Source organism: Diachasmimorpha longicaudata, chromosome 2, assembly GCF_034640455.1.
Source record: "Diachasmimorpha longicaudata isolate KC_UGA_2023 chromosome 2, iyDiaLong2, whole genome shotgun sequence".
Taxonomy (NCBI): domain Eukaryota; kingdom Metazoa; phylum Arthropoda; class Insecta; order Hymenoptera; family Braconidae; genus Diachasmimorpha; species Diachasmimorpha longicaudata.
In genome coordinates this window covers 11,063,693-11,081,413 of record NC_087226.1, presented here as the reverse complement: position 1 = coordinate 11,081,413, position 17,721 = coordinate 11,063,693, and the positions used below count along the sequence as shown (strand labels likewise).

Below are 17,721 nucleotides of genomic sequence, written 5' to 3'. Positions count from 1 at the left end.
AGCCCAGTTGTTCAACAGTGGCACAGTTATTTTTCATTACTAACAATTGCTCCCTTCCACGAAAATTAATCGCCAAAAATACACGATGATAAGGAGTGAATGCTCTTCTTCACACAAGTGTCATTCCTGCTTAGGATATTGTAATCCTTATTTCAGATTATTTTACCCTTTTCGATTCAGACAATCTATCTAAAAAAAAGGCTAAAATATTCTCAAGGAAAAGATAAAATACCTAAAGCAGGAGTTGAGTGGTCACATCATGAGAAAGAAAAGAGACACTTCGCTTGGATGCCATCAACGAAATTTCAAAGAAAAATGGTGTATTTCAATTGATTGACTTGCACCACTGCTTTCGACCAAGCATTATCAAATAAACGTTGAAATAAAAAAAAAACAATCCACTCCACATCACAGCAATCCAATCCGTTGTCAATGATAACGCTTTCGTTCAATTTGCTGTATATTGAATATTTTTATATTTATTGGTAAACATGCGCCTATGTCATTCGTTCCGTGAAACGCCAATACGCAAATTAATAAAAATAGTTGGAAAACGTATAGCAGAATAATTATTCAGGGGTCAATTGATTTAGTTCTTACCTTGTCTCGTAGGATCCATACTATTTGGCATCATTGTTTGTCCCGGTGGCTGTAACATAAGAATGACAGAAATATAGACGTTGCCATGAAGATTTACGATTTAGATTGTTAACTTTCTATTCGGTTTTTTATAACAACTTTTCATACGGTACTTACCCCATTAAAATCATTTCCCATTTGTGGCATACGAACGGTAGGCCTAGGTCCAGATGGATATCTGGGTCCCATAAACTGCAACAAGAATATTTATTTTGCATTGCCAAATAATTAACTCTTCCTTTTGAATGAAAGTGATATAAAACTCTTGTCATGATATTCAATATTATTAGTTAGCCGTCAAAATTTTGTATCCTCCCGTTTTCAAGTTATATAAGATAAATGTACTCTATTCTTGATATTACTACACGCGTTTTGGGCCAGCATGAAGGGCTACACTCTACTATTATACGTTACAATGGAAATCTCTCATCAGAATTTTGTTATTATTCAGTAAACTCTGGTAGTGATGCAGGGCCACGTGAGGAGCAACTCAGGCGGGGAAGTGGCGAGGGGTTCAAGATGCTAGAGTCTCAATAATCTGTTAATAACAAATGCAAGGATTTTCTTGAATCACTGGAAACGTATCAACTTCCAGTCTTACCTTGCTGATACTTTCGCAACATTTGAAAGTATCCATTTGGAGGAAACTTATGAGCCGTTAGTGCACAAAGCCGGTTGATGTAGCTTACCTGACTCTCTCGTTTTATACTAAACAATGGTTTAGAGTAACATAAAACATGTGGGTACAACGATAATTTTTTTCGATGAATGTAGATGACCATTAGGTAGTGGAGATGTGAAATAGGAGAGATCAATCGTCACTAGTTGGTTGATCGTGAGTTTTATCTTAAGTAAAAAAGCTGTTATGAGCAATCCCACAACTTCCAATGAAGCTGAGATAAAAAAAATCAGGTCTACAACTGTCTTTGCATTTTTCTCGAATATTTATAATTGATTGATATTTATAACTCTATGAATTAATGATTGGGCTGAAATTCTATTGGAAATTGTTCCTGTACACGAGTATTATTTTTAAAACAGGAGCCCCTTTAGATGTTCTAATAAAATGTCCCGATACACTGTCTTTCCATGGGGTCATTATCTATGAAATTAATCATCAAATGAAAGGTAAAAATTAGCCTGATCTTCCACATTTCACTGCTCCACTCCTGAGTTAAGAATGATTAATTGAAAAATTGAAGTATCACTATTAGTATCATGCTGATTGTGTATAAATTAATAACACGTAGAACGACCAGGTATATTGAGAGAAAAAACGGGAGGTAAGCAGACTCTAAAGTTAATTCAATAAATGCAATCGTAATGATAAGGTCAATTGGATGAAATGACAAGGTGAACGAATAAGGTTAAACAATTTTTCGATAAATGAACGTGACGTGTGTGTGTTGAATGAGGCTTACCTGAGCGGGCATCATCTGCGAGTGTGAGGGCGGGGGTGGCTGGGGGTGCTGGGGAGATGGCTGTGATGAGGGGTGTGTGGGCGGAGATGGTCGCATTGTCGAGTTGTTCTGCAACAAGCAACGCAAACGACAGACATGTAGCAACACTGCGATCCAGGCAACAACTATAATTACTAGAGAGGCTTAAAAAAAGGGGGAGATGAATGAAATGTACGATCAGGGATCGAAGAATTGTTCTAAGATTTTTCTCACCGAGATCTGCTAATGGACTTATAAAAATTGTATAATCACGAACGTTCGTGGTAGGGAGATCAGGAGGGATGATTTTGGACAGTATCTCGGAAGTAAAATTTGTGCTGAATATTTGTTTACATTTTTGAATAATTTTCAATTCTATTAGACACCAAATTATTCTTTTAATGTGCATCTCATTCTTTAGGAAATTGTATTCATCAATTCCGTGGGCTTATTAACATGTTCTCAAATAACTCTTGCTTAAACGAAAAAAATCACAATTTAATTCATTAAGTTAAAACAAAATTTCTTTGAGAACATGTTTTTCTCACAATGGAGATGTAGTTTTGGGTCAAAGCGTTTTGGATTGTATATTACCGATAATGGGAGATACGTATGGATCCGCATATCAATAAAATAGGATCTTTATGTGAATCTCTATTCACCATTTTCGATTTAAATTCTTTCTGTAGATTTATGCAGGAATCCTATATCAATAAAAACAAATCCCAGAAAATTGTACCCTACGAGTAGGGTCAGCACAGCTGATAAGAATTATCACAGTGATAAATTCAAACTGTATAATTTTGCTGAACATGGACGTAGAGATATGAGTAAAGAATTGAGCAAGCAAGTACCATATGCAAAATCCTGTCATCAGATGTTTCTTTCGCATATGAATATCCACAGGAATTCTTCTAGTCTCTAGGTAGGCTTTTTAAACGGTAAAATTGAATATTCAAATGCCGAGAGCTTGCCATAAAACTTTGAACTTCAAAAGTATTTCCATTTCCACTAGACGAATATTTTTGTTATGATTATGCAAGTGAGGATGCAAAAAACGATCCAACAGTATATTTGGACAGGTGTTTGGCTCTACTGTTCTATTGTGGTATATCTAGCTCTAATATCTAGATAATATACCTTCGATATTATTCAATAATGAAAATTTACGTATTCTACATTGATTTGTAACTGAGCAGAGAAATAGAAAAACAGTCAAAGTGATTGGACGAGCGCACATATATGAGTTAATAAATACATAGCACAGGAGTAATGGAAAATAAATAAACATGTACATAAAAATGGTGTTGTCAAGCATGGACACAAGACTCTGGTATTTACACTTGTTTCAAAATTATATGAATAAACCTAAAAAAAAATGTTCAATATTTTCAGTGAATTTAATTAACAATCCCTGCCTCCTAGAGCACTAGGTAATTCCACCCCCATAACTCAATTCAATTACCAATAATATTTGAATCAAGTGTAACTCTAGTCGTGATTTTATACGAAAATAATAGCTATAACAAATTGGATAGAGAGACATAAATGTTAGTGGGGGGAACAAAATAATTTCACTTGTGAAAAAACGTTCATGACTTCTTCACTTCCGAATATGAATTCGATGTAATTATCTCGACGCAACATTCACATTTATGTACAACGTGCATCATATGAGATGATTTATCATTTTCAATTAGTGATATTGTACGGCGAGATGAATTGACAATAATAATGTGAATAATTGGTGAAAATGTTGATTGTTCATCATTCATTACATGAAACTTATTTTGAGGGATGTTAATTTCAATAGAGGATTTGTAACGAAAAATTGTAAGACTAAATTATTTGATTCAAAAATAGGATGTGGTTAACTTACTGGAAAGAATCCAGGGGGCATTGGGCCACCAGGCATGCCATCGTTGGGTGGCATCTGCCCAAGTGGTGATGGTGCAGGTCCAGCATTCTGTAATAATCTCTTAGTTAAGCAACCGCACTCCCACAAAAATAAATGGATGAGAGTCTACTACTAGTCAACACTGAACAATTCATCATCGTTCATTGCACGACAACTGAACTATTATAGTTTTAGTACTGAGAATTCATGATGTTATAAAAAATTCGAGGAAATTGGAAATCTACACGCGATAAAATTGCATAAAAACCCAATGAATACTAGAGAACATTTTACTCTATCTGTGATTACAAGGTTTTGTTATAAAAATTTTTCTATAATTTTCTATAAAAAAGTTTTTAACAAAACTTGTCGAAAGTTCTTCCCAGTATCTTGAAAAAACTCATTTGAAGAACAGTAGAATAAAGTGTCAATCGACTCTACAATAAAATGTCCATTAACAAGTTGTCGATACAATTATTTCCTGTGATGAAATTGGCCAGTAACATTGCAATACTTTCTGGCATGAAAATGTTACCAATGAAAGGACAGAGGGAGATACGTGAACTCATGATTATAATTGTTAAAGCGTGCGACTATCGTCATGCAGATTAAGGATCATTTGTTTCTATTCCTAATGGTAAATAATTCAGCAATCCATTAATTCAGGTAAAGCCCAACAATTTTAAACTGAAGCATTGGGGAGAATGTCGACGAGTTAAATTGACCCTCAGTTATGAATAAACTATTAAAGCAGAATACTTACGTGAGTAATTCCATTCACTCCATAACCACTGTTTACAAATCCCTAGAAAATTGATACAAGCCAATTAGTAATATTTCTCATGCAACTGGCAGTTGTTTCATGTTAAGAATATGATCTGAAGTCAAGAATTAACGAATTTCATGATCTCATACTCACATAATCGTGAAATGCTTTCGCTTCACTGCTGTGCTCACACGAGTCACGTCTCTCAGGTGCAGCACAGTATAAGTCCCAGAATACACTGTAAAATAATATTTTTAAATTAAGACTATTGTATTTTGTTGACTTATTCTTAATATTATTTCTATTATTTTTTCATTGAGATCTTTTTTTACTTTTGTAGTTGACGTCATTTAGCTATAACTTTTTTGCTACGGTTTCCTTCTCAAGAGACTTAGTGAGACCTTTACATTATTTACTAAAATATTCGACTGCAGCTTCATCGCAATAGCGATTTCACAGTTAAATAAAGTGCAGTGGTATCCTTCGATAATGTGATCAAAAAACTTCGCTCTGAATGAATATATTAAATTTTTAATAACTCACCACCACCACGAATGTAGAAATCCTGGGGGTTCCCCCAATGTAATATTTTTCTCCCATCGAATCTGCGAAAAAAAAATCAATTATACCCTGTAAACATCACCAACAAGTGCATTCCTGTTCAGCTAAAAAATATCATGAATTACCTCGGACAGGAAGGTTTGTGCTGCTTTCTGTGCTCCAACGTGTAATAGATACTCATAAACGTATAATGCCAATCTGAAATCATCAAACAATCGAGAAAAAACTGTAAATAATCGAATGAAACAATGGACATAGTACACTACCAGTAAAATAGTAAAATGATTTCCGCTCTGCTTCGAGTGCATTAATCGGCCGAGTGTCAACGACCCGGCTCGTCAATTCTAACGGAATTCTCCCCAGTCTTTAGTGAAAATAAAAAAAAAATCGAGGGAGAAGGCTCTAAAACGTACATGTATTTGTGCATGAATTGATTCCTCACAAGGAGGTGAACAATTTTGTGTGAGAAAGAGAGGAGAAAGGGGCCTTCCTTGGATTTTATCTGGAACGTGAACAGGGGTGCTCAATTCTAATCTTTTGTCACGTGCTCAACGTATTGTGATGGAGATACATGTCAATTATATCATAATGCATAAAAACAAATTCCCCTGCAATATCACAATCACGAATTTGAACAGTTGCATCATTTTACCATCTTTTATTATGATGAGAGGAAAGAATTTTCAGCCTGAAATGACTGCACAATTCTCAGAAATATATTATTGATTTTCATTTTGGAGTTGTTGCTTGTAAATAATGTAAATACGTACTTTTCTCTGGCTTGACTGTCTGAGGGCACTGCCGACCCCTTCCCCTTGGCGTACATTGTTGTGAACTTGTCAATCTATCCAACGTTGAACTCAGCCACACGAAAAGTCCGCTAATCGTTCAATGCACTCCGATAAAATTTACAAATACCAAAATTTCTCGAAAACCATCAAAATTCAATCGACTGTTGTCAAAGCTCCCGATAAAAAAGGAATTAAAATTAACAACAAAAGGAAGAAAAATAAGTTTTCCCTGCACTCGCGTCACAGCCCAATCGATTTCTAACGATTGATTTGGCGTCTCAACAACAATTTAAAAAAAAATAATAATAATAAAATGAAAATTGTTCTTTTATCTTTCAGCCAACGGCTTCACTCCTCATGGCTACGTTTGCGGGTTAAAATCCGGTGTAAAATCGCGCGTCGTCATTGCAGTACAAGAAAACTCGTGTTATTCACCGTAACGAGTACAACTGAACGTTATTCTTCTCAAACGATGAATATTTTCAGAGGCGTGTTGAAGTGAGATGGGAGAGTTAACAGGGGCCAATGGTTAAAAACTGTTGGTTAGGAGTAAGAGGGAGACACTTGAAGCTGTTGGCGTTCTCCTCGCGTTTTTCTACTGAGTTTATTCACGTATCGTGTTATCACTAGTTTACGTTATCACTCGAGTGTTCAACCCCCCAGCTGTTGAAAGTGGAATATGAGTTTGTTGAACGTGAATTTTGGGGCTTTTTGTCACTAGGTAAATAGTCTTTATTTTACTCAAACAAATTTGGTTTGATCTGGACTTTGTTGGAACGAAGTTACGCCTCTGTTGGTCACTTCACTTGGTCGTCGCACCTTACTTCACCGCGCTGCCTAGCATCGCCTTCGTACACCCCCCACAGTACAACACTCTGTTTCGACCCTGTATACTAACACAAGTGAAGAATATTTTTCTGTCCCCACTCGCTGTACCTATCTTTCTCTACTCTTCGGCGTCTCTCGTTATTCTATCCTCCTTCGGCTTTTTAACTCTGCCCCCTCCCGGCGTTTCTCGTCAAGCCCCACCCCCGTAGGACTCTCGGCATCCCCTCTCCCCGCAACCCGACGGACTCTTTAGCACGTAGCAACGCGGCCAGGCACCCACACAACGGCAAAACTGCTCCGTTTTATTTCAGAGGGACGGGGAGAATTATTTCTCACGCATACTGGGATAAATGCATGGATGCTCAACTGTGGAATCACAGACACGCGTTCCTTTGCCCCGGTTCTGCCGCGTCTAGACGAGGGGCGCATGCGTACCGATGCCGGGAAACACCTGCGCGCGCAGCAATGTTTCAAGGTTCAGGAGCGGACGGATTGTTTTGAGAGTTTCGCTCCGAAATGAAATTCTCTGGGTCGGGAATTAATTGTTCGATAAACGGATTTATTCATTTAATTTTTGCTCAGAAAATTTGGTGGGGTCCATTCTGGTGGAGGAGTTTAACATTTTTGGGAATTTTCGGGGCGCAAAAGTTGTGCATTCATGTATATTCTGTGAAGTTGTAGTTTTTTAGCAGTCAAGCGGCAAAATTGTTCGATTTGACTCGGTTCTCAACTGATTTTGAAGAGTACCTTCAAATGTAAGGGAGATAGCTTCATTTTCGTAATGACCTTTTTTGTCAGGTAAAGCGAAACCTTTCAAAAAAGGTTTCACCAAAATTTCACTGTGCCCACGGCTTCAAAGATATTCATTAAAATTCAAGTCTCTAAAATCCACGTTTTGCGATGAATTTACATTCGGAGATGTTGGAAATTGACATTACTGTAATGACAAAATCATTGTAATAGATTTTTTATTACTACGTCACTGATAAATCCTCGATTCGCGATTGGTCCTAGGAACTTGCGCGTACAACTCCGAATGTTTATGAACACCAATACAAATGCAAGGGCACTCATGTATGATAGGGAGATGGGATTTGGACGGGTAAATCAGAATGTGTTGTGGAAGGGGTTTGACACGATGGTGTCCGATGTTACACGAACACTGCCGATTTGAAATAGTCGACAATTGACGAGGCCTTAGGGGGGCCAGGACAGGGGGGGGATTGGGAGACACTGGCTGTTCTCATGGGTGTGCAGCTTCCCCTTTTTCATTTTTCTCATCCAATCGATATGCCAACGAATGACAATATCGTCCTGATGCATAGAGAGTTTTTTTTTTTTGCAATTCTGTTAATTAGTTCAGCTGATGAAGGGGTTCATAGGCTACTGTTACGTTCAGCGATAATATTGAATTATTTGATTAATGGAATAGGATGGGATTTCAATCGGAAGAGGAATTAATTAGGCTAATAAAATATGCAGCTGTTAGGCAGATCCACTAATTGTGTTATCAATGTAATGATGTTTCCAAATTGTTATTTTATGATTATTAAAAATATAGAGTTTGAAAAAGAATAGGAGAGGATTCATTCAGTTCATGCAAATCAATGTTTTTGCTATTAAATATTCCTGGGTTTTTTTCGCAATTTTTCATGATATAAGTCCTTCAAAGTAACGCATTCTTCAGGAATTGAGGAGACGAGATTCGTCAGGGGCGACAAACGTTGGAAGAAACCTTAAGGACGGTCTAGACTCGGTCGGGGAATTCAATGAAGGCTAAGGTTTAATTACTTTATTGCAGTTTACGGGACTTACGGAGTTGTTTAAGCCGGGTCGGCTGGACTTAGGGTCTCACAAAGGTTTGAGCTAATTCATCACTAAGTGATATTATATTGGTATATGACTACCCAGTACTGGGAGCGTTAAAGACAAGTTTGGAAATACCGCTCTATCATGACCTTGACGGCAGTTTACGGTGTCAATTTTCGCTTCAGCTTCTGTGAAAATTTTTCAGAAGGTTTTGGAAGTTTTGAAAAATGAATCTCGATTCAATTTGTCATTGTTTGATTCCATTTCCTCCAAAGGAAAAATTTCCAAGAATTTCTAGGCCATTTCCACAGGATATGGGGAAAATTTATGATTTCATTGATAAAATTTCTCCGGTCACCGGTTTGCGCCTCTTTTGTTATAAAAAAGTCCCCTCATTTCTTCATAATTTCACTACATTCCCAAAACTCATTACTGGAGATGGAACTCACTTTATTTCTAGCAGCTCCTGGTGATTTCCAATCGATTGGCACAGTGATTTTCTAAGTGATCAGCCTCTCCGACCTGGGGAGAAATAGAAGCCACATTATATCATACACAATCAGTAAAAAAAATTATCCTCCATTAGCGAAAAATGGCACACAATATTGAGCAATCATTCCGGTTGACTGAGATAATTTTTTCTTAATTACTGCGTAAATTACACAGCTCAGTCACGAATTATCTTCACGTCTAATCCATTTTCTCGATCCAGCGGAAACCAAAATTACCATTCATCTCGCCCTTACTCCCTGACATCGGGTGAAAAGGTACTAGAAATTGAGTTCGCTCGACGGTTACTTGATTAGTTCCATAATTTACCCTCAACTTTTTCGTAGTAAAACCGAACAGACTAGCTGAAATTGGCGGATTATGGTCAAATGTGACCATATTTAACAGCCACAAAACCTATACCTGTCAGTAAACATTTAGTTAATGCACATTCTTAACACTCTCAAGGTATCATAATGGAGATTAATGAGTGGATTTTATCGAAGACCCTTTAATGAACGGAGTAATGAATTAATGAACGAAAAATTTCGTTTCCTACTTAGGAAGTGCTGGAGGGGATGTCAACGATAATTAATTAATCTTCAAATTTCAATGGACGGTCCAGGGACATTAACTTGGGAGGAGTTTATCCTAAATGCCAAGAGTTTAGTTCGAGTTTCAAACGAAATTTCGGACAGCTGGGAACTCCGTGGTGACGAGGTAATACACGCGCAGATCGATAGAGGAATGACTCTCTTGCCAAGGCACTTCATTATGCACATATATTTTATGCCGTGTTCATTCACGTGTGAATATAATAGACCACCAGTAGATGGACACTTGAGGAGCTTTAGAGCTTTATTGACCGATGAAAAATGGATATCATAGGTATAAACAATAGGAAGTGGACCTATAGACAGAAAAATATTAAATACTGCTGATAATGACAACAAAGATACTGTGCATAATTACCATGAGAATATGTCGTGAATTTTTCTATTGTTTATTGAATAGCCTTCGAGTATTGTTGGCTGCACAAATTAATAAAAAAAAACACAATTATCCCGTTGCTTTTTAAATAATATCCAATTAAGGGTGAACCGTAGACGTGTCTACAGATATCAATTCATTCGAATTATTCAGCTATTGGACATCAATGATACGAAGTTTAACTGCAACTAAATTGTGTTTTTGTTCAATGGATTTGTCAGGAAGTACCTGGACAGGCTTATTTATGCAGAAGTGTAAAGACTTTTGTATCGAGCGATTTGGCGGCTGCATTGGGTGGGGAAAATCGGCGAGAGAACCTGGGAAATCTGGATGATGTTGATGATCCATTCGAGGCGAAGAGGGTTGAGGATTCCCCGATGTGCGTAGAGCACCACATATTGTGGTCCATGAGCTATGGGGTTCCGGTGCTCTACTTCAACGCTTGGATATCAGGTACTTGAAGAGGAAAGTGATTCTATGGGGATTTTATTTCTATTGCTCTTCTTTGAAGAATATTTGGATAAGAAAATTTGGGCCTTGCGAGAAGTTTCCAAAACCTTTCGAGTTCGTGGGAAATTAAAAGCTTCTAAGAAAAGCTAGGGGATGAAAGGAAAAGCGTATGTAGGGCATTTATTCCAAAAATTATGAGAATGATCAATTAAATGGCCATTCGCTGAAATATTGTTCTCGTGTTCTGTTGAGTTATTGATTACCCATCGATGCCCTTGGGAATGAGTTGTGCATGAGGGATTTCGTAGTAAATCTGTATTAGACCCCAATCTCTCGATTGGCCACTCATAATTGTTCGTTCGAGTCTAGAGAGCCGTCTCGGGAAAAGAATTGAGGGTAAGAGGGACGAGGGATTCGAGTAGATGAAATAGATCACAAATTGGAAGCGCAGTATTTGATCGTCGATACTGTATCAAGATATTTCGGTGAAAAATACGAATGATCATGGTGATCTGGAGTTCCTATTGGCTACTGGCTCTGAACATATCAAACTAGATTACGCATGAGAATTCTGTTCGCTAGAAAATTCACGGAATGCCATCACAATTTCTGTCTCTCCCCATTGAAGTTTTTGGTGTGAATAGAATCATTTTCAACCCTGTCAGCCGTTCCCAAAAAATCCAATTACTCAAATTCAATTTTATTGTCCAGATTTCCCGGGGGTGAATGCAGTGACAGTCGAATCAATACAAAATCTCGCGCAACAGGGAGTAGGCTACAATGAGCTATCGCAAGCAGTGCATCCAATTCTAGGAACAATATTTCTGCAGTTCCACCCTTGTTTGTCGAGGGAGTTAATTCAGAACACATCAAAAAGGTAAAATGCCATCTCCCAGTGAATGACTCTATTAAACTATTATAAACTTTGTATCAACAAGTGATGAGGGATTTCTAAATATCTGTGATGTGCTCTTGAAATTTACTAAAAGAACCAATGGGGGGAAAGTTAAATTAGCTCCGTTTGTAAATGAGGAAATATTGCGAGGGTTGTGATTTGAAAAAGCAGGGCAATCTGGGCCAATTTGTATTGCCCCAGTAGTCTTTGTCATATAAATGAGGTAATTTTTATTTGATGCCATCAATTTTCGTAATATGTCAGAAACGACTGGGGCAAAATACTTCGTCTTTTTCGAACTTTAGGGTGGCATTTCCCTCTATATTCGAGAATATCCCTCCCCGTAAGAAAAATTAACTAGAACCTTTGATGTATTAAATCACATCAGTTGTAAACAATGGAAGAAGTTTTTGCCAAAACTTAATAACTTTGTGGAAATGATTTTCTAGTGATTATTTTTCCCACCCAAATTTCAGCCAATAGAATTGCACCATTTGTTGATATTTTGTATAGCCTACCTCGAATATCAGCGATAATTTTTTGAATATTTTGGTAAACAAACGACACTTAACCAAATAAACCTCTTTTCATGTCATGGCACAATTCTCTTGGCCGAAATTTGGATAGGAAAAATAATCCCCTGAATACCACTCGAGTTTCAAAATTATAGAATATTTCCCTCTAGGTTCCCTGCATACAAATGAAGTCGTCAAGTTTTTCAGGAAAAATCACTCGTGCTTCGCACTCGTGATTTTTTAGCCTGAAAAACTTGACTCCTTCATTTGTTTGCAACGAATCTATCGGGAAATATTCGATAATTTTGAACCACTTGTGGTATTATATGTGATTATTTTTCCCACCCAAATTTCAGCCAATAGAATTGCACCATTTGTTGATATTTTGTATAGCCTACCTCGAATATCAGCGATAATTTTTTGAATATTTTGGTAAACAAACGACACTTAACCAAATAAACCTCTTTTCATGTCATGGCACAATTCTCTTGGCCGAAATTTGGATAGGAAAAATAATCCCCTGAATACCACTCGAGCTTCAAAATTATAGAATATTTCCCTCTAGGTTCCCTGCATACAAATGAAGTCGTCAAGTTTTTCAGGAAAAATCACTCGTGCTTCGCACTCGTGATTTTTTAGCCTGAAAAACTTGACTCCTTCATTTGTTTGCAACGAATCTATCGGGAAATATTCGATAATTTTGAACCACTTGTGGTATTATATGTGAGAAATTGCCTCGTGTTTCGTGTCAAGACACGTTAATTTGTACAAGTCCCGTTATATAATTTTGATTTCCAAGCTACAGATGATAATGACATGATAATTACCAGGTGAGTGTTCAAAATAGAGCCATTAAATTTTTTCCACGAACATGAGTTCGAATAAAATATGATACCAGCGAGCAGATTCAAATTCATATATTTTCAATATCCAATGAACTGCTGATGCTGCTTCGTGTTCCCTACATTATCGACCAGTCGGCAAAATAGAAAAACACCTCAAATCTTAGACTCTGAAACGCTGCTCATCAGTCTAAATTCGATAATCAATGAAATCCTGATAAACATGGTAAAACGTCTTGACGTCTGAAAGCTGGGTCTTTGCATAATTTTCGTAATTTTGCTTTTAATGAATGAAAGAGTTGTAATGTCCTAATATATGTGCCGAGGCACGGTAAATAGAAATACCCTATATATATGTACTCAGATATAAAAGAGGGCTGTCCTATTTTTTTGAATAATTGTAATTACTTTGGAGAAGGCTTAGGAAAATTATAACAATCATTGGGAAATCATCACACATGTGCATATCGAATTACCACTGAAAATCCATAACCATAAGCTAACAATTATTTCCAGTAACAACAAATTGATCAGCTGGCTGAGTACAGTAGCTCCATCAGCCCTAAACTTGAAACTGAGAGGAGAGTACTTCAACCTGACCCTCGAGGAAAGTTCAATCAGTTGACAACGGTCATAATTGTCGTAATTTTCACCCAGCGCGATAGCACCGTTGATAATCGACAATGGAGGAATAAAAATGGTGAAAGGAAATCGACACGAATAGCTACGTCAATATCCCTCAACAAAAAGCTGGCCTGAATGGCGAATTGGTCAGGCTGACTTATCACAGTCCTCTGGCATTGTGTCACCAACTTTTTTTTTTTTCGATGAAAGCGGATTGACCATCTCCGAGGATTTTGTTTAATCAATGAGTGCCACCGTCGGAGGGTTAAATCCTCTCATTATTCGTTGGATGTAGCGAGTGGGACGTACGTACACACATGTCTGCCATTGATGATGAGATTATTGATCCCGGGAGAGTCAACGCTCGTGTGAAATCCCAGAGCTTGAATTTTCGCTTGCGAATGTGAATTGAGATTTGAAAATAAATTGAATTTCCACGTCCTTTCCAATGCATCTAGCAATTTTATTTCACTGAACTGTTAATAATAACCTGTGTGAATGATTAGAAAAGGCGGCAGTAGTATATGTCATCATCAGATCGACCGAAATTTTTCTAGCGAGCATGAGTTTGCCATCAAAGGGCGGGCTATAAAAATTTTTATATGTCACTAGGGCTGATAGATCACGATTGTAATCTCCCTTCGATTACATCGCGTTTTCGGGTCGCCGAAAATATTACATGTGACGCGATCATAAAAGTGTTATCTAACGAATGTGATTATAATTCTCGGCATCTGATCAGATTATAAAGTCACATTCATCTGATAATACTTTTACCGTTCGACGACATAATTTACTACTATTTTTGGCCGCATGATAAATAATATTTTTTTCTACAACAACCATAGGCAGTGATTTGCAAACTTTTTGTCCATTCAACGCGGTTTACGGGTAGAATGATGAAAATATTCCCCTCTAAACTAAATGTTATGCACATAATTATATTCATGTACAAAGTACGAAAAATTTCAATAAAAAAAGAGAAACAAATTGTGGGCGCACTATCTAGAGTATCATTGCGTCATTGAATAACGGAACAAAAGATGTAATGGAGAGACCTATCATGGCTTATGCTCATTATTCGGAAGCCCTCATTAAATTTTCAATGAACCCTATTTCTAATGAATACTCACTATTCATTGTCAACGTGCACATCCCTTCTCGTTCATTCTCATCATTCTTCCCATTTTACTCGACTCGATTTTTTTTTCCCTCGTGTTATCAAACTTTTAATCTGCAAATGACAGTGCCATCAACTACCAGCAAATTGCCACCATTCCACGAATAAGATCAATGGAGACAAGCAACAATAATACAAATCATAATGGTGGAGGTATCCTCCACTGATTAATTTAATCACGTTGATGTATTTTCAATAATGTTAATCGAAAATAAATATCTAGGGGACTACACTGTCTTTTACAATTATTATTCCTCGATGTTTGTACGTAGGGAGATGGGGAGTATTATGTTCTACTGGGAGAGACAAAAAAAAAATAGCGGGTGGAAGAGTGAAAAAAAATATAGGAGAAAAGATCGGATGAGTGGGAAGCCCGCCTAAACGTCAACCAAGGTGGATCCTTAGGGATGCCCGTTGCTATGGATACGTGGATGCTGCCGCTTGTTGCGTGCCTGGTAGCTCCGCTGAAATCCCACCCACTCGATCTGGCCCCCCCGCACCGTCCGCTCGCAACCTACTAAGTCTGATGGAATAAAAAAACGCGAGAGGAGTAATAAAAATAGAGGGAAAAACCATCACGGTGCTCCGATTTTTTTCTCTCCCTCTCTATTGCACCTCCGACCCACGACACCTTCTCCTTCCTCTTTCAACATCTTCTGCAGGTTCCTGGTATACGCGGATTCATGGATGTCGTATCGCACTGATGCTCTCGTTACCCCTGGATATGGATGAAAAAGGCGAGCGAATAAAACGCACGGATGTTGCTCACTAGCGCCTCGTTAAAACTGACACGAATTTAAATAAAAGGAAAATTTTCATGTGTTCGTTTTGTTTCGGGGTCTTATGAAGCGTCTGGGGGCTGAAAAGAGGTGGGAAAAAATTGCTGAAAATGTTGAGTAATCGTTGAGTGGAATTCTGGTGCGGGTCTTTCTGATTCTATGTCGGGGGAAAATAGGCGAGACGAGGGGCGAATTTTTGCGCGTGCTCCACAGGATTTGCTATTCCTCAGGTAATTAGATCTCAAGTGGCTTGAAATTTAGTGATAAATCCGAGGAGAGGTGAACAAGGTGCAAAGGTGTGAATGGTAGGTCGCGAAAAATTGTAAGCAATTAATGCTCCACAATAAAAGGAGACGCGAGGAATTTTCAACTGAGAAAAATTCGACAGCAAAAAAATGATCAATGACCTGCTTTTCCTGGCAAATCGCGCCCAATGGATCTCGGATATTATTCATGAAAGGCATATTGTCGTAAACGATCACGCAAGTGTCTCTTTTTAAGCCGAAGCTAAACTCTAATTGATCATTAACGAAAATATTTAATAATATGAATGAGGCTGACCGATTAGTTTTTTATCACTGGTGGACTGCACGCGATTCGTTCCCCTAAAGTCGCTCCCAGCCTTGGATTACCCAATGAATGGTTTTTATCGATGAACATTCCCTACTCCAATCGTTTATCAATTGGCGGTTTGGGCTGTATCCCGTTTTATTGTCATTTTATCATCTGCGCCTACAATGTTGCCGTTTCAAAAAATTATTTCTCATGCTTTATGGATTTTACTAGGAATAGAGCCCATCGTTCCCTCATTTAGGTGATTCATCTATTATTTATATCTCGATGAGCCTCAAATCCCCCTTAACTATCTGTCTATTGGTCTGCTTACCCTCCGGAGAGGGATAATTTTTCTTCTCCCAAGAGGCATTTTATTTACTCGACGAAGCGGGAAAATTTTTTTTCCACGTAGCATTTTCTTATCAAATTACACTACTCTTCACTCATTTTGTACCGAAAAATGAACGAAATTCTTATGCCAACATTATGGTTATTATGGAAAAAAATTTTGTCAAGAGATTACAATTGAATTTCGAGCGTAACTTGGAGAAACCCTTCATTTCCTAAACTCTGCGTTTTCATTTCCGCGCGAGAGCAATCGGAAGGAGCTCTGATGGTTTGTAACTCGGAGGAATTATAGAAATATAATACCGAGTTGGAGATTTATTGAAAATTAAGGGATAATTTGCAGGCAATTTTGTCATATTGGTATTATGGATTGGATTTAAATTGAATGGTATAAATTTTTTTTCTGGTGTATAGAAAAATTTTTGAAGAATGAGATTATTGTGTTGGATGATTATAACATTTCGGGAGATGAACAGATCGTCTACAGTGTCAATCAAATTTTACCTAATTTACTAGTTTTGTTAACAGAAAAAATATTCTTGAATTAGATATGACTGTCCTCTAAATTCGTGGTACGAAGCGAATCAAAAGATCTATTATAAAAATGTTTTGTAAGTTTTTACATGCGAATGGGGACATTGTATTCGTTTATTCTTAAATTTCCTATTTTTTTGTGTCAAGATACCTAATTCTGACCCCAGGAGCTCGAATTTTCTATTCTTAGACCGTGTGTGATGTACCTGTCTGTGTCTCTATATGATCCATTTTATTTCGATGATAATTGTATAAATAATATTGAAATTAATCCAATTATATCCGTAAATATTCTTTCCAATGCCACCTTAAACGAATTGAACCACAAAATTTATTGCATCTCCTCCTGTTGAACCATTTCTTGAGAAATCAAGATTCAACCAGGCTCAAAAAATGTCCCCGTCGCTATAATCTTCAATAATCAACCATTGATTATTGTTTTTAAATTTAATTTGCTCAGATAATTAGTCCATTATTTATGAAAGGAGTCCAAGGATTTTTGGATCAAATCTTTCTGATAGTTACAAAAAAAATGCCATGACAAATATGCATTGAATTGGTTTCTTAAAATATACTGTCATCAATCATGCCACAAATACCTCCATTCAATTCAAGAATAAAATTCACATTAGTGTCCCCTACTACTCGCAAGCATTCTCCCTCCACCAACAGATCTTCACTAATCTCCTCAGACCGACTAATAAACCCAGAGACAATGTTCTCAGTGAAAGAGGTGGAACACCCTGGACTATCACTACTATATCACCAATGACATCTCCACCTCCGTATT

At 37.4% G+C, this 17,721-nt stretch overlaps 2 protein-coding genes across 15 annotated transcripts in view; one reads left to right on the top strand and one right to left on the bottom strand.

Annotated features, from left to right (window-relative positions):
* LOC135172874 (single-stranded DNA-binding protein 3) overlaps positions 1 to 17,721 on the bottom strand; it is an 81,078-nt gene that overhangs the window by 10,443 nt on the left and 52,914 nt on the right. For 4 of the 9 annotated variants that reach the window (XM_064139336.1, XM_064139342.1, XM_064139338.1 and 1 more), the window contains exons 1-9: positions 6,073 to 6,214; positions 5,428 to 5,500; positions 5,285 to 5,346; positions 4,895 to 4,979; positions 4,739 to 4,780; positions 3,958 to 4,044; positions 2,061 to 2,168; positions 757 to 831; positions 601 to 649 (exon numbers count right to left, since the gene is read on the bottom strand). In XM_064139336.1, coding sequence (XP_063995406.1) covers positions 601 to 649; positions 757 to 831; positions 2,061 to 2,168; positions 3,958 to 4,044; positions 4,739 to 4,780; positions 4,895 to 4,979; positions 5,285 to 5,346; positions 5,428 to 5,500; positions 6,073 to 6,128 — 637 coding nt within the window. In that variant the 5' untranslated portion in view covers positions 6,129 to 6,214. Of the gene's footprint in view, positions 1 to 600; positions 650 to 756; positions 832 to 2,060; positions 2,169 to 3,957; positions 4,045 to 4,738; positions 4,781 to 4,894; positions 4,980 to 5,284; positions 5,347 to 5,427; positions 5,501 to 6,072; positions 6,215 to 9,179; positions 9,253 to 17,721 lie in introns of those variants that run through there. The other 5 variants (XM_064139340.1, XM_064139341.1, XM_064139343.1 and 2 more) reach the window with 3 other exon arrangements.
* On the top strand, positions 6,674 to 14,933 carry LOC135172878 (ubiquitin-like-conjugating enzyme ATG10). 6 transcript variants are annotated; one of them, XM_064139357.1, is made up of 6 exons: positions 6,675 to 6,814; positions 8,609 to 8,780; positions 9,783 to 9,939; positions 10,431 to 10,662; positions 11,371 to 11,536; positions 13,428 to 14,933. In XM_064139357.1, the coding sequence occupies exons 3-6, from the start codon at positions 9,832 to 9,834 to the stop codon at positions 13,534 to 13,536; spliced, it is 615 nt and encodes a 204-aa protein (XP_063995427.1). In that variant the 5' UTR covers positions 6,675 to 6,814; positions 8,609 to 8,780; positions 9,783 to 9,831; the 3' UTR covers positions 13,537 to 14,933. The 6 variants fall into 6 exon arrangements, with proteins under 6 accessions (XP_063995426.1, XP_063995427.1, XP_063995424.1 ...); XM_064139354.1 differs by lacking the exon at positions 6,675 to 6,814 and adding an exon at positions 7,188 to 7,676; XM_064139356.1 differs by lacking the exon at positions 8,609 to 8,780 and having other exon boundaries at positions 6,674 to 6,814.